Genomic DNA, 15908 nt, shown 5'->3' with positions numbered 1-15908 from the left:
TCTAGCCACCTCAGCCTCCCTGAATTCTAACGGTTTGACTCTTCAGCTTAGTGAGACTACTGGGCACTGATTGCATTCTCCCACGCCTGAAAACTGCCTCCAGGCAGTCAGCTAGGGCAGTCACAGAGGTAATTTCATATGTTTCCTTTCTGCAAGGTCATAGTCCTGCAATGCCTGTTGTTCAGTGTCTGAAAACTATTAACGTATTTTGTCTGGCTTTCCAAGTTTAAGATGAGAGTGCAAATATAGTCCCTATTACTCCATTGTGCACTTAATTAAGCAGAGATCTTTACTCTTTGTATTGTATGCCTTAATATTTTAAAAATTGTTTATGTTATAAATATTTGAAAGGGTTGCTCTTTTTCTGGTTAAACCATTTTTTATACATTTCAATTTACTCTCGCTAAGACAGTTAAATATTTGAATATAATAATGATAGCTGTTTACAGAGATCTTCTTCCTATGTATGTCTCAGCTCTGTGCTAGGTGTCTCATATACACTATCTTGAATCTTTACTAATGGTTTTAAAGCTAAATACCACTGATATTATTGCCTCCATTTTAGAGATGTCAAAACTGAGATTCTAAGCAGTCAGTAACTTGACCAAAATCATCAGATATTGAGCAGTTACTTTTAAATGTAGTTTCTTTGAATATTTATTTATCTATACCACCATGCCTAGTATATAGTAAATAGACATCACATTAAAAATAATTGGGACCAAAATGTTTTTGAGGTCAAAAGGCTAACTTATGCAGAAAATGCAGAAACATGACTCTCATAGTAGTGCTTTATTTTGTGCGTGTGTGCATACACGCATTTAAGTATGTGTTTGCCGAAGTGGATAAAGGAGCCTCACCTAAACCAATTGACATTCTTTGAACCCTGACGCCTTTGCATGCAATACTAAAATTGGATCCAATTTCCAAAATTATATTATTACTCTCCTAGGATTATTGTAACAAATTACTACAACTTGGTGGCTTAAAATAAAAGAAATTATCCTCTCAGAGGCCAGAAATTGGAATCAAGGTGTCAACAGATCTGTACTCCCTCTGAAGACTGTCCTTCCTTGCTTCTTCCACCTACTAGTAACCTCTATTGTTCCTTGGTTTTGGGGCAATGTAACTCCAGTCTCTGCCTCCATCTTCATACAGCCTTCTTTCCTGGGTCCCACTGTCTCCCCTTCTCTTCTTTAATAAATGCATCTTATTATATTTAGGGTACACTCTCATCCAGGATCTGAGAGCCTTAATTATATTTACAAAGACTCTGTTTCCGTATACAGTCACATTCACAGGTATGAAGGGTTGGGACTTGGACATATCTTTTAGGGGAATCAATTTAACCCACTACAGTCTATGAGAGCTCTCCAGGCCCTGGTATTTAGGATTCTACCAGCAGGGTCATCCTGCTGTCTTGAAGGAGAGAGGGTTGGATACTTCTATGTTCATTTCCATGGTTGTTGAAATTTTTAGAAAGATAAATATAGGAAAGTGCCCTTTCTTTGTTACTCCAGCTCTCTGTGCTTGATCTAGCAGAGGCTTGCTGCCCTATAACCCAGGAATCTACCTCCTATAATTACTCATAAACTATGACTAGGAGACAACTGCAGACACTCAGATCTGAACCAGATGAACTTCTGACTTGTATATCCAAGCCCGAGGGTGTCTTCTATCCAGGTATTTCTCTTTCCATTTGAGCAGCAAGATGGCCCCTGGGTCTTTGCCATCTAGTTGGAGATTTTACCATCCAAGATTCTGACTCACTCCTTTTCTTCATATATCTTGTGCACAGCAATTCTGTGTTGCAACTTTCTTTTAACTTCTTTTTCTCCACACAAGCAACAACTTTTCTCAGTAATTCTTCTTTGTAATCTTACCAATGAAATATCTTGAACATGATGGGCTGAATTTTTAAGGCATTAGATTTAATAACGGGGTCATTACCACTGTTTACCAACCTGGCCTCATTAACAGAGCTCTTTGCTTTTCACCTTTCCACAGCATAATGAGGTTATTAATTAAAAGAAGAGACACAAGCACTCTAGGTTTGCTTTAATGCCATCTGGGAAGATAGCTAGGTCTTTGGTCATAATTTCTGGTAAATGATTCCAAGGGGATACATTTAAATCACCATGAAATGATATTTCCCTTCAATGTAAACTTGTTTTTCTCTTCGAGTGGTTTATTTTTAGGTCCCTAAAATTCCCAGTTGCAGTCCACCTAATGCCTTATTTAGCTAAACAGTGGGGACAGTGGGGTGCTGCAGTTAAAAGACAGGCTGGAGCCAGACTGCCTGGGGTTAAATCCTGGCTCTGCTACCTACTGTGTGACAGTGTGCAAGTTATTTGATCTCTCTCTGCCTTGGTTTTTCATGTAGACAAGTATGCGGATTAAATGAATTCATACGTATAAAATGCTTAGGACAGTACCTGGCACATAGTGAGTGTTGCATGTATGTGAGCAGTTATTTTTATTCATTAAATCCAAAGAAATAGCTTTTGGTTTCTGTATAAGTCAGTCTAATATTATGCATTTTCTAGAGTGGGGTTACAGGTTGAATTATGTCTCCTAAAATTCATGTGTTAAAGTCCTAAGGCCCAGTGCCTCAGAATGTGACCTTATTTGGACACAGGTATGTGGAGATAGGATCTTTAGAGATAATCAAGTTAAAGTGAAGTCAGTAGGGTGGGTCCTAATCCAGTATGACTAGTAGAATGGATACAGAGACTTGCATAGAGGAAAAACATACTGATAAGAAACAGAGAGAAGGTGGCCATCTACAAGCCAATGTGAAAAACTTGCAACAGAGACTTCTTGCACAGCCCTCAGAAAGAACCAGTGCTGCCCACACCTTGATTTTGGACTTCAAGCCTCCACAGCTGTGAGAAAGCAGTTTTCTGTGTTTAAGCCACCTAGTGGGGTACTTTGTTATGGCAAACCTAGGAAATGGTTATAAAATCAAGTCACTACCCCCAGGGAGCATATAATCTGGTAGGAGTGATGTATTCCATAGGAAAGGGCTTCCTAGGTAGCGCTAGTGGTAAAGAACCCACCTGCCAATGCAGGAGACATAAGAAACGCAGGTTTGATCCCTGGGTTGGAAAGATCCCTTGGAGGAGGGCATGGCAACCCACTCCAGAATTCTTGCTTGAAGAATCCTGTGGACAGAGGAGCCTGGCAGGCTGCAGTCCATAGAGCTGCACAGAGTCGGACACGACTGAAGCTATTTAGCATACACATATTCCATAGGAATAGCAACAGAAATTTTTAAAGCTTGCTCAACCAAATAAGCCAACAAAAAGATGAACTTAGAAGGATACAGAAATGTCTAATAAAACACAAATGCGGCACTGTAGTTGGCACATACACATGAAGAATATTCCTGAGTGGGGACCAAAAAAAAGAATACTGCATGTATCTCTTGTCTCTGCCCCTCTCTTGTTAACAGTGGAGTTTCTCTATACCACTACCTCCTGTCTCTCTCTCCCCCTGCCTGTCCACTCCCCTAGAGTTAGAGTACCTTCTTCCACCTTCAAGGAGGTAGAAATTAGTAGTGATGTAACCTTGGACATGTCACCATGCCTCTCTACATCTCAGCTTCTTCATCTTTCAAAAAGGGAGATAAATAATATTACTAATTTCACATGAGATTTAAATGTATATTTGGCACATATAAATGTTATGAGTCATTGGCATCCCTAGTATTTCGTGAATCCTTATTGTTTTGCTTTCTCTTTTAGGCCGAATTCTCAGAGTTGAATCTAGCCGCCTATGTTACTGGGGGCTGTATGGTGGACATGCAAGTCATGAGAAATGGAACCAAGGTTGTGAGGTAAGGAAGACCAAGGTGCAGAAAACCTTCATTTCAGAGGTGTGTATGAAGTACCTTCCAGAGCCAACCCTTCTCTTTGTTGCCTGCAACTTAACTCCTGTACTGCACATGCTTTCATGTATAGAATGTATGCTTCCAAAGAGTTTAGGTGTTATTGCACGTTAATGACTAATGACACAAATAATATGGGGAAGCAGCTGAGTACCCTGGAATGATCCCTGGGCTTGGAGAAAGAAGACTTGGGTTTCATTTCAGACTTTGTGGCTCTGTTCAGTAATATTTAGTCTCTATTGCCCTCTGGTTCTCATCTGCCGCATGATGATAGTGAATATGAAAGTAGAAGGCAAGTATGTGAGAACACCTATTGTTAATAATTATAAAGTGCTGTACAAATGTAAGAGATTTTTTTAAATAGGCTGCATCCTGCTTCCAGCAGTAGGGAAGAATAAATGTTCAAAGACTCCCTTCCCAGGACATCACACCTAAAAGTACTGGATATAGTATTCCCACCCACCCACCCAAATCTGTTTGTAATATATGCTGAACTAGACAGGACATGAGGGAATTCTTCAGAAGCCCAGGAATGTCAAGAAAGTGTAAATCTAGAGGAGTGATAAAGAGCATATTAAAACATTTCTATCTAGTTAAGTACCCAGAGAATGATACAGACCAGGTCTTGTGAGGATTTAGATGGAGAAGTAATAGGATTCATATTTGGGAAAGTAGAGACAACAGGAATAAGTTTGAGGAAAAAGTGGTATTTGTTCGAATACTCGTCAGATGGTGGAATATGGGCATTCTGTGTGTTTTAAGAATAGGAAACAGTTCTTGTACAAACCAACAGTCTTTGTACAAACAAAAAAAAAAAGGAGTATGTTTAGGAAATTATGGTAATTCAACTAATTCAGCCATTATTTACTGAGTACCTGCTGTGTGCCAAGGAAGACATTACATGGCTTCCTATTTCCAATAATGGTAAACCGATTCTAGATTATCTGAAAACAGCTTCAAAGCTGGTTGTAAATAATGATACCTTCAAAGCCATCAAAGAGCTGACATGGTAGTAAGAACTTGCCAGGAAGAGAATGATGGGGAAGTGGAAATCCAGAGAGAGAAATGAGTACAAAAGCTTTATTTTTCCTGTGAGTATTGCTAAGTTCAACAAATTTGAAAATTGGTTTTGATAGTCTAGCGGGGCAAAGGAGAAAGAAATCAATACCCAGGGTTACTTAGGATATAATGGTAGGGCCTCCCCAAAATAAGCTGAGACCTCAAAGGACTACATCTCAAGGTAAATGTGAACCATAGGTATATGAGTTCTCACAAGTCACTGCAGCTTGAATTGCACTTTGATTGACCTTCCAGGGAACCTCAAGCATTAATCTTAATTTATGGTAATCCCAGACATGCAAGAAGTGAAAGCAAATCCTGTGTAGTGGAAGGCACTTTCATCCTAGGTTTCAAATAATTATTCACATAATTTTTTGTGTAATAGCTAGCACATAGTAAAAAATAATAAGGCACAGACACCATGAATGAGAAGAAACAGGAAATAGAGACAGCAGAAGATACCCTCAAAGACACCATATATTGGAATGATCAGACACACGTTCTTAAAAGAAAAAAATCCTACATATTAAGTTGAAAAAAATCGTATTGGAAGATGTCTGCAAGGAATAGGAAACTATAAAAAAAAATGACAGAACAAGTTTTATTAAAATCAAAAAGAACTTCTAGAAAGGAAAACTACAATAACCAACATTATTAGAAGTGTTATGTTTAATGACATATTAGACAGCATTGAAAAGGTGTTAATGAAGTGAAAGTATTTTATGAAATAAAGCAAAATAAAAATATTCACAAAGACCTCACTGAGGGAAATTGTAAAGTATGTACTTCAAATAAAAAGAAAATGATCTCATTATAACATAAAGTAACAAGAAGACATGAAGAGCAAAGAAGGTGGAAATGTTAATAAATGTTATCTTCAAAAAACAGTAGTAATAATAATATCTTATGGATTTGAAAAATATATGAAGGATTAAAATATACCACAGTAAGTAGATTCTGGAGTTAAATAGAATTAAGATATTTTGAGGCCCTTGTATTGTCAGAGAGGAAAGTCAATATATTGATTATTAATAGGCTTCAAAAAGTTAAAGATGAAAATTATAAAATTAAAGGTAATCTTTGTGGTAATTACTAAAAATAGAAATGGAATGTAGTACTTAAAGGTGATAAGAGAAAAATAGAAATAATAAGAGAAGACAAAAGGAGAAAAGCCAATGCAGAACAGGTATTATAAATAACACAACTAATGTGATAAATTTTAATCAACATATATCAACAGGCTGTAATCTGAAGGGTGTGTACAGCAGTACTGATTATTAAAATATTGAAATTTTTCTGTAGAAATCGGTAAATAGTCCCTCACCTGAGCCCACTGAATGTCTTCAACCACCCTTACCCATAGATGGGCAGGGACATTGGACTACTCTTTGTCCCTCAGTTCACAACACTTCTGTCCCCCATCTCATATCCTTGTTTATCCCATGGTCGGAGGACACCCAAACATTGTAGGGGAGATTCACCCTTGCAAGCAGTAGTGGATTCAAGTTGTTGTTGTCATTGTTCAGTCGCTAAGTCATGTCTGACTCTTTGTGACCCCCTGGACTGCAGCACATCAGGCTTCCCTGTACTTTACTATCTCCCAGAGTTTGCTCAGATTCATGCCCATTGAGTTAGTGATGCTATCTAACCATCTCATCTTCTGCTGTCCCCTTCTCCTTTTGCCTTCAATCTTTCCCAGTGTCAAGGTCTTTTCCAATAAGTCAGTTCTTCGTATCAGGTAGCCAAAGTATTAGAGCTTCAGCTTCAGCATCAGTCCTTCTAGTGAATGTTCAGGGTTGATTTCCTTTAGGATTGACTGGTTTGCTCTCCTTGCCATCCAAGGGACTCTCAAGGGTGTTCTACAGCATTACAATTTAAAAACATCAGTTCTTGGGTGCTCAGCCTTACTTATGGTTCAACTCTCACATCTGTACATGACTACTGGAAAAACCATAGCTTTGACTATATGGACCTTTGTCTGCGAAGTGATGTCTCTGCTTTTTAATATGCTGTCTGGGTTTATCATAGCTTTCCTTCCAAGGAGCAAATAACTTTTAATTTTGTGGCTTTAGTCACCATCTGCAGTGATTTTGGAGTCCAAGAAAATAAAATCTGTCACTGTTTCCACTTTTTCCCCATCTATTTGCTATGAAGTGATGGGACTGGATGCCATGATCTTAGATTTTTGAATGTTGAGTTTTAAGCCAACTTTTTCACTCCTCTTTCACCCTCATCAGGGGCCTCACCAGGGCTTCCCTGGTGGCTCAGGTAAAGCATCCCTGGTAGAGCGTCTGCCTGCAACACAGAAGACCTGGGTTCGATCCCTAGGATGGGAAGATCCCCTGGAGAAGTAAATGGCAACCCACTCCAGTACTCTTGCCTGGAAAATCCTACGGATGGAGGAGCCTGGTGGGCTCCAGTCCATGAGGTCGCAGAGTCGGACATGACCGAACGACTTCACTCACTCACTTCACTCTCATCAAGAACCTCTTTAGTTCCTCTTCACTTTCTGCTATTAGAGTACTATCATCTGCATATCTGAGATTGTTGCTGTTTCTCCTGGAAACCTTAATTCCAGCTTGTGATTCATCCAGCCTGGGGTTTCACATGATATACTCTGTATATAAGTTAAATAAGCAGGGTGACAATATACAGCCTTGTTTTACTCCTTTCCCAATTTTGAACCAGTGCATTGTTCCATGTCCAGTTCTAACTGTTGCTTCTTGACCTGTATACGGGTTTCTCAGGAGACAGGTAAGGTGGTCTGGTATTCCCAGCTCTTTAAGAACTTTCCACAGCATGTTGTGATCCACACAGTCAGAGGCTTTAGTGTAGTCAGTGAAGCAGAACTAGATGTTTCTCTGGAATTCACTTGCTTTCTCCCTTGCCTAGAATCAGAATATCACACTGGTTAGAAGGGAGGGCCTGGAACCCAAGCCAAGTCAATGAGAATTCACGTGAGACTTTTGCTGGAATTCTTGGGTGAGAGACATGTTTGTTCTGCTGGGGCTGCTGAGCCAGTGGAATGGTCTCCTGGAGCTGCTGGTGGCCATGGCTGTTTGTCCTGGAGGGAAGGATTTGCTAAGAATGAAGCAAAAGCAAAGGAAAACACAGCAAAGATAGAGAATAAAAGCCAATGACCTGATGATGTTATTCAAGGCGCTGACTCCAGGCTCATCTCCAAACTAGAGCCAAAAAAAAAATCCTTTTTGATGAAGCCAGCTTGAAGTGCACATACAGTGCACATGAATGAAGTGCACATGAATTCATGAATTCATCTACTTAACCAACACTTTATAGCATTTCCTATGTGCTAGGCACTATCCCATGCACTTAACATGTATTGACTCATTTCATCCTTTCAACAGCCCTGTAAAGTGTGTACTGTTACCATCCACATTTTCCAGATGAGAAGACTGAAGTTGGGTAATGGAATCAAGTTCTCCAGCCAGTAAGGGGCAAAACTAGGATTCAGACCTAGGTACTTGGTCCTATAGTGTTTGTGTCACCACTTACTGGACTGCCTCTTTGACAAGGGGAAGACTGTTTCATAGTGACAGCTTGGCAGTAAGAGCTTCCCAGGTAGTGCTAGTGGTAAAGAACCTGCCTGCATAAGAAACACAGGTTTGATCCCTGGGTCGGGAAAATCCCATGGGGGAGGGCATGGCAACCCACTCCAGTATTCTTGCCCAGGGAATCTCATGGACAGAGGAGCCTGGCAGGCTGTAGTCCATAGGGTTGCAAAAGTTGGACACAACTGAAACAACATAGCATTAATGCACACAGAGAGGCATTAAAGTAGTGTGCATTATGAGTAGTACACAAAAATACCATTAGACAAATATTGATATCCAAGAATTTGAAGTTTAGACAGTGGGAACTTTGAAAAATAAGAAGATGCTCATTAGTAAAATGAAAACAAAACTGATGAAAAAAGTGAAAATGTTAGTCACTGATTCTTTGTGCTCCCATGTACTGTAGCCCTCCATGCTCTTCTGTCCATGGAATTCTCCAGGCAAGAATACTGGAATGGGTAACTGTTCCCTTCTCTAGGGGATCTGCCCAACCCAGGGATTGAACCAGGGTCTCCTGCAATGCAGGTATATTTTCTTTTTTACCATCTGAGCCATCATAGAAGCCCCTATAAAACTGATAAAGGTAAGTATTTGGTCAGATTAAGAATGCTTCCCTGGTGGCTCAGATAGTAAGTAATCTGCCTGAAATGTACCCACTCCAGTATTCTTGCCTGGCGAATTCCATGGACTGTATAGTCCAGGGGGTTGCAAAGAGTCAGACACGACTGAGCAACTTTCACTTTCACTTTTCAAGAATACTCTGAGGATACTCTAATACTGTAATGGTGGTGTGTAAATAACTTTTAAGTCTAGTAAAAAGGTTAAAAGGCAAAAGTGTTAAAAATAACAATAGCCACAATGATTCATTAATGAATATACAAAATAAAAAGATATAAATTGTGGCATCAAAAACATAGACTGTAGGGAGGGGCAAGTAAAAGAGTAGTTTTTATATGCAAATAAAGTTAGATTGTTATCAACTTAAGATAGACTGTTGTAACTATAAAATGTTTAATGTAAGCCTCATGGTACCCATAAAGCAAAACCCTATAGGAGATACACAAAACAGAAAAAGAAAGAATTCAAAGTAAACTACTACTGAAAAGTGGGCTTCCTAGGTGTTGCTAGAAGTAAAGAACCTGCTTGCCAGTGCAGGTAGATATAAGAGACGTGGATTTGATACCTGGGTTGGGGAGATCCCCTGGAGGAGGGCATGGCAACCCACTCCAGTATTCTTACCTGGAGAATCCCATGGACACAGGAGTCTGGAGAGCTACAGTCCATAGGATCATAAAGAGTTGGACACGACTGAAGCAACTTAGCACGCATGCACAGAAAAGTATCAAATCGTGAAGGAAACCAGCAAGGGAGGAATAAAGGAACAAAGAAACTGCAAACCAGCCAAGAAACAATTAGGAAAATAGCAGGGATTTCCCTGGCGGTCCCGTGCTTAAGACTCCATGCTCCCAGTGCAAGGGGTGAGGGTTTAATCCCTGCTCAGGGTACTAAGATCCCACATGCCATAGAGGATGGCCTAAGAAAATAAAACAATAAACAAACAAAATGGCAATGATACTTTAAATAATTACTTTAAATGTAAATAGATTAAAATGTTCAATGAAAAGATATAGGATGACTGAATGAATTAAAAGAAAAAAGATGCTGCTTAAAAGAGACTCACTTTAACTATAAAGACATACTTAGATTGAAAGTAAAGGGCTGGAAAAAGATATTCCATGCAAATAGAAACCAAAACAGAGCAGGGGTAGCTATGCTGATTTCAGACAAAATAGACTTTAAGTTAAAAACTGTAATAAGAGACAAAAGTGATATTATACAATGAAAAAGCAATCTATTCAAGAGAATCCAACAATTGTAAATATATATGTGCCCAACATTAGAGCACCTAAAATTGTAAAGCAAATATTGACAAATATAAAGGGAAAAGTAGATAGCAATACCATAATAATAGAGAACTTCAAGACCCCACTTTCATCACTGGATCATTCAGACAAGAAATCAATAAGAGCATTAGGCTTGAACTATATGTTAGACCAAATGGACCCAACAGACATACACAGAACATTCCATCCAAGAGCAGCAGAATATACATTCTCAGGTGCATATGGAACATTCTCCAGAATAAATTATATGTTAGGCACAAAAGAAGTCTTAACAAATTTAAGAAGATTAGAGTCATATCAGATATCTGTTCAGACCACAGTTATATGAAACCAGAAATAAATCACAGGAAGAAAACTAATCTAAAACTAAAAATAAGTCTACACAGCAAAGGAAACATCAACAAAATGAAAAGGCAAGCCATTTTTCTAAGGGATTAATATCCAAAATATATAAAGAACTCATAACAACTTAATAGCAAAACCAAATAACCTAATTTCAAAAATGGGTAAAGGATCTGAACAAACATTTTTTTCCAAATGAGATATATAAATGGCCACTGGTCTATGAAAAGCTGCTCCACATCACTAATTATCAGGGAAATGCATATCAAAACGACAATGAGATACCACCTCACACCTGTTAGGATGGCTGATATCAAAAGTCAAAAGATAAGTGTGGGTGAGGATGTGGAAAAAAGAGAATCCTTGTGGATTGTTGGTGGGAGTGTAAATTAGTACAGCCATTATGGAAAACAGTATGGAGTTTCCTTGAAAAATTAAAAATAAAGCTATTGTATGACCCAGAAATCTCACTTCTGGGACATATCCAAAGGAAATAAAATCACTATGTTGAAAAGATATCTCAACTCCTACGACTGTTGCAACATTATTCATAGTATCCAAGGTGTGGAGACAATCCACATGTCCATCAATGGATTAATGGATTTAAAAAATTATATATATGTGTGTTTGTGTGTGTGTGTATAAATGTTATCCAGCCTTAAAAAAGAATGAAGTCCTGCCATTTGCAATAAAATGGATAGACCTAGAGGACATTATGCTAAGTGAATTAAGTCAGAGACAGACAAATATTGCATGATCTCATTTATATGTGAAATCTAAAAAATTTGCAATTACAGTAACAAAGAATAGAATGGTGGTGACTAGTGTCTGGTGAGTGGGAGGAATGGGGAGATGTTTGTCAAGGAGTTGACACGTTCAGTTATAAGATGAATAAGTTCTGGAGACCTAATGTACAGTGTACTGACTATAGTATATGTAGAGTATACTTGAAATCTACTGATTATATCTCAAGTGTTTTTTTAGCATACAAAAAAGGGTTAAGTATGTGAGGTGATAGATATGTTAATTAACTAGATCATGGTTTTCATTTCATAATGTATGCACATATCAAACCATGTACATCTTAAACACATGACAAAATACACTGTATACCTTAAATATATACATGTTTTAGAAGAAAGGAGTAGCACTTGGATTTGAATCCAGGTCTCTGATTTTATGCCAAGTGAGTTCCCAAATGTCTTTAAATCCATAAATTTTGTCCACTCCACAGCACGAGTCCTGTTGAGCCCACCCCAGGCTGACGTAAGTGGACTCTGGGTCTGTGCAGGAAACAGCAGGAAGTAGAGATTTCTCCTGGGTGCTGAGTATAGCTTAGGCTCATCTAGGGTACAGGATGTGTGTTGCTCTCCTTCAGAAATCTGTTGCTCAGATATGATATTCTACCTCTCTCTGCTTTTTCATCTATAAAAGTTGACTGTATTATTTTACATAGTTTCAAAAGAATTAAATGAGATGTTATATGTGAAAGTTTGTTCATTCACTCAACCCACTGGTGTTTATTAAGGGCCTATTCTATGTTCCAGGCTCCATTTCAGATATTAAGAATTGTATCAGACAGGCACTAGGCAGAAAACAGAATACACCCCCAAATAATTTAAATAAAGAGATTTTAATGAAGCAATCACTTATAGAAGAGTATTGGGACTCAGGGAACATGGGGCATCCAATAACAACAGCAAGAAGCCATTATCATCATTAGGGGTAAAGGGACAAGGAGAGGAAGTAGAATTAATAGACTTAGTCTGGAAGGTTTCATCTATACTTGGGCAGGAGAGCCATATAATTGAAGCAGTAGTTGTCGAGGAACTTAACTACCTCCAAGGTCTTGGCACTGAAGCCGGGTGGGCACTAGAAAGAAGCACCACCACCCTCCTCACCACTGCCCTCCAGTCTCCTGCTTGGGCCTCATTTTGGCTCAGTAAGCAAAAGAGCCCAATAGAACTGTCCACAGAGTTCAGTCTCCTGGGGCTCAGAGCAGGGCGGTGAAGAATGGGGTGGGGGCAGGTGGGCACCAGAAGAGAATAACTCTCTTAGGAATCTCCGGAAAACAGAACAGCCCGTGTCTCTGCCCAAGGCCAGGTTCTACTAGTGCTTTGTAAATGGCAAAGGATTACACATGAATTGGCTAAATCATGGGTAATTGTAGTAATTAAATTGATAGCACCCCTTACTCTGGTTTCCGTCAAACACCCAAACTACGAGTGGACTGCCAGCCAGCTCGAGGTGCTCAAGAGCAACTCAGACAACCCAGGTTCTCAGTAAAGTTGCGTAATTGTATTTAGAGAGCAGAGCAGGGGCCATTCCAGGGCATCTTAAGATTCATGCCTTGTGGATGGTTGTGGCTATTCTGGGCCCAGATTCAAGCCTGGCTTCACAATGGAGCAATAAAAAAAGGACAGCCGTGTCCATACAGCCAGATGGGATTCAAAATACAGGATAGGAGAAACCAAGAATGAAAAACACCCAAGGAGGCAGACATTAATGAGGCCCCAGGCTAATTACGGAAGCCCGGCTCTCAGTGTCCAGCATTAGGCAACACTAAATTACAGGCACCCGTTCAAACCACGGCGGCTGATAATGTGTCTCAGCTCATTAGAAGGTCAGACCTCAGAGAGGGTTGAAGAGAGGGAGCCAGCAAGCATAAGTAACACAAAAACTCGAGAAGAGGCACTGAAGACTCTCAGAAACTACTCCCAGTATCCGCTCTAGGTTTAGTGTTTCCAGGGAGAATGTTTGGGGCAAGATGGAGATGTGTGGGCCTGGCCCAGAGGAGCAGTTATTTTACAGAATCTCAGAGGTCCCGAGTTAGGAGAGTCCCTTAGAGTTTTCTGTGTGTCCTCATTTTACAGACGGGCAAGTTGTGCCCCACGGATCAGGAAGGAGGATGTCTTGTCCAAATCATCCTTTTGTGTCAGGATCAACTTTCCTCTGTCCTGAGAATTCTCAGACATCTCATCAAAGGATATTATAAAACCATGTTTATTTCACACATAATTGCTCAAAGTCTTCTGAGCTTCCTGAACTTGGAATTTCAAATTCTAGATATTCATTCATGCAACAAATATTTATTGAGCAAATTTAGAGTGCCAGGTACCCTCCAGCAAATTACAAAGAGCTCAGTTCCTGCTCTCCCTTCTCGGTGCCTGTGTCTGTTTGGAAGCGTTTCCCTTAATTCTCCTAAGTGGCTACACACTCACTGAGCTTTCCTACTTTCCTTACTTTCACTCATTAAAGATGTGCCAGGCACAGAGGATACCATAGTGGACAAAACAGACAATAGTTTTTGTGGAGCTGAGATTTAAGCTACAGAAACTGACAACAAATTAGAAAACAAATATGCAGTCTAATGGCAGGTTGTGAGAAAAAGTTGAAGCCAAAGAAGAGCTCAAAGGTGATTGGTGTTTGAGGTGGGTGATCAGGAGAGGCTTCTTGCAGGACGAGACCTGCATAGAAACCTAAATAATATGAGCAGAGTGAGCCATGTGGACTTGGGAGAGGTGCTACCCTCTCTCTTGACTCTGAATGGATGTGCACACAGGTGAGGGGCAGCTTTGGGGCCAGAAGAGGCCAAGGAGGAAGGCAGAGACCCCCCTCAGCCTTGTTTACTCATGTGCCTTTCTCTGCCTTCTTCCACAAAGTTGAATTTGGCACCACTCCTCTTTGCAAAAAAGCATCTAGGACTTGCCCAGGTAGGTGGCTTGGCTTCACAGCCGAAAGTCCCCTTACATGGGCAAAGCAGACCGCCTGGGGTGGGTCTCCGCTCTCCCTGCTGCAAGCTGGGGGGGCCCTGAATTAGTGTCTCCACCTCCCCAGCTCTTGGTTTCCCCATCTGTAAAGTGAGAAGTACCCTTAGTTCCAAGAGTGAAACACATGAAGTAGGTAGGACTGTGTCTGTACCTTTCAGGGACAATCTTTGTACCTGCTCTTCCTTTCTCCTAAAGCACTCCACAGATGTCACCATGTCACACACTCTTACTTCCTTTGAAATATCAGATGCCACCTCCTCAGAGAGACCTTGCCAGCCCATACCATTCCCACAGTCGAAGCTCAACTATGTAGTTTTTTCCTTCAAGCAGTTGTCACTGCCTGAAACTGTGGATAGGTAAGTAGATAGATGGATGATATATAGATGATTGATAGCTAATAGATTAGATACATTAATACAACATATTAATGTAATATTATATAATATAAACTATTGTATAATGATTGTATGCTTTATGCAATTAGTTTGTGTGTGGATGCGTGTGTGCTAAATCGCTTCAGTTGTGTCCAAGTTTTTGCAACCCCATGGACCATAGCCCTCCAGGCTCCTCTGTCCATGGGATTCCCCAGGCTGGAGTGGGTTGCCATGCCTTCTTCCAGGGGATCTTCCTGACCCAGGGGTCAAACCCACGTATCTTATATATCCTGCATTGGCAGGCAGGTACTTTACCACTAGTGCCACCTGGGAAGCACATTAATATTGTTAATGTTATAATTATAATGTGTATTATATTAATATATATCAATATTATATATTTATTATATAATGTATTGATTATACTTTAGATATAGATAAGGTATGCTATTATGTAATTTATTTTATTGTATTGTTTTCTAGAAGAGAAGACCCTGTAGGCAGGGACTTTGTTTTGCTTCCCTGTATTCCCAGCCCCTAGAACAGTGCCTGTCGCATATCAGTTTCTCAGTAACTATTTGTTCAGTGAATGAAGGAATGAAACAGCTCTTAACTGACCACTCTGTGTTCTTGTCCTTACTGCTCATCCCTTACTGTGATGGCTTCAGGAGATTAGTAATTGCTATTTACTTCTCATGCCTCCCACTGACTAGACCTTCCTTGAGGATCAGGTTAAGGACTGTTTTTTTAAGTGGTACCCCCAGCGCCTGGCACAGTGCCGAAATCTTTGCTGAAGGCATTCAAGACCGACCGACTCTTCGAATGAATAAGAATCCCACAACTTTGCAAAATAAAAAGCTCACAAGTGAGAGGACTCCAGCCAGCTTGCACCAGGCATGGACTTGCTGACCGGCACACCGCCCACCGCGTTCTCTCCCCAGGAGGGGATGGGGTCTGGGAGGCCAGAGACAATGAGGCATTGAGGGTCCCAGCAG

At 40.1% G+C, this 15908-nt stretch overlaps 1 protein-coding gene across 1 annotated transcript in view; it reads left to right on the top strand.

Moving 5' to 3' along the window:
* Positions 1-15908, top strand: part of SYN3 (synapsin III) — a 436230-nt gene that overhangs the window by 60077 nt on the left and 360245 nt on the right. Inside the window, exon 4 of the mRNA XM_081591365.1 lies at positions 3747-3838. Coding sequence (XP_081447491.1) covers positions 3747-3838 — 92 coding nt within the window. The remainder of the gene's footprint in view (positions 1-3746; positions 3839-15908) is intronic.

Source organism: Giraffa tippelskirchi, chromosome 4 (assembly GCF_054371585.1).
Source record: "Giraffa tippelskirchi isolate mGirTip1 chromosome 4, T2T-mGirTip1v1.2.pri, whole genome shotgun sequence".
Taxonomy (NCBI): Eukaryota; Metazoa; Chordata; class Mammalia; order Artiodactyla; family Giraffidae; genus Giraffa; species Giraffa tippelskirchi.
This window is presented reverse-complemented; position numbering and strand designations above follow the sequence as displayed.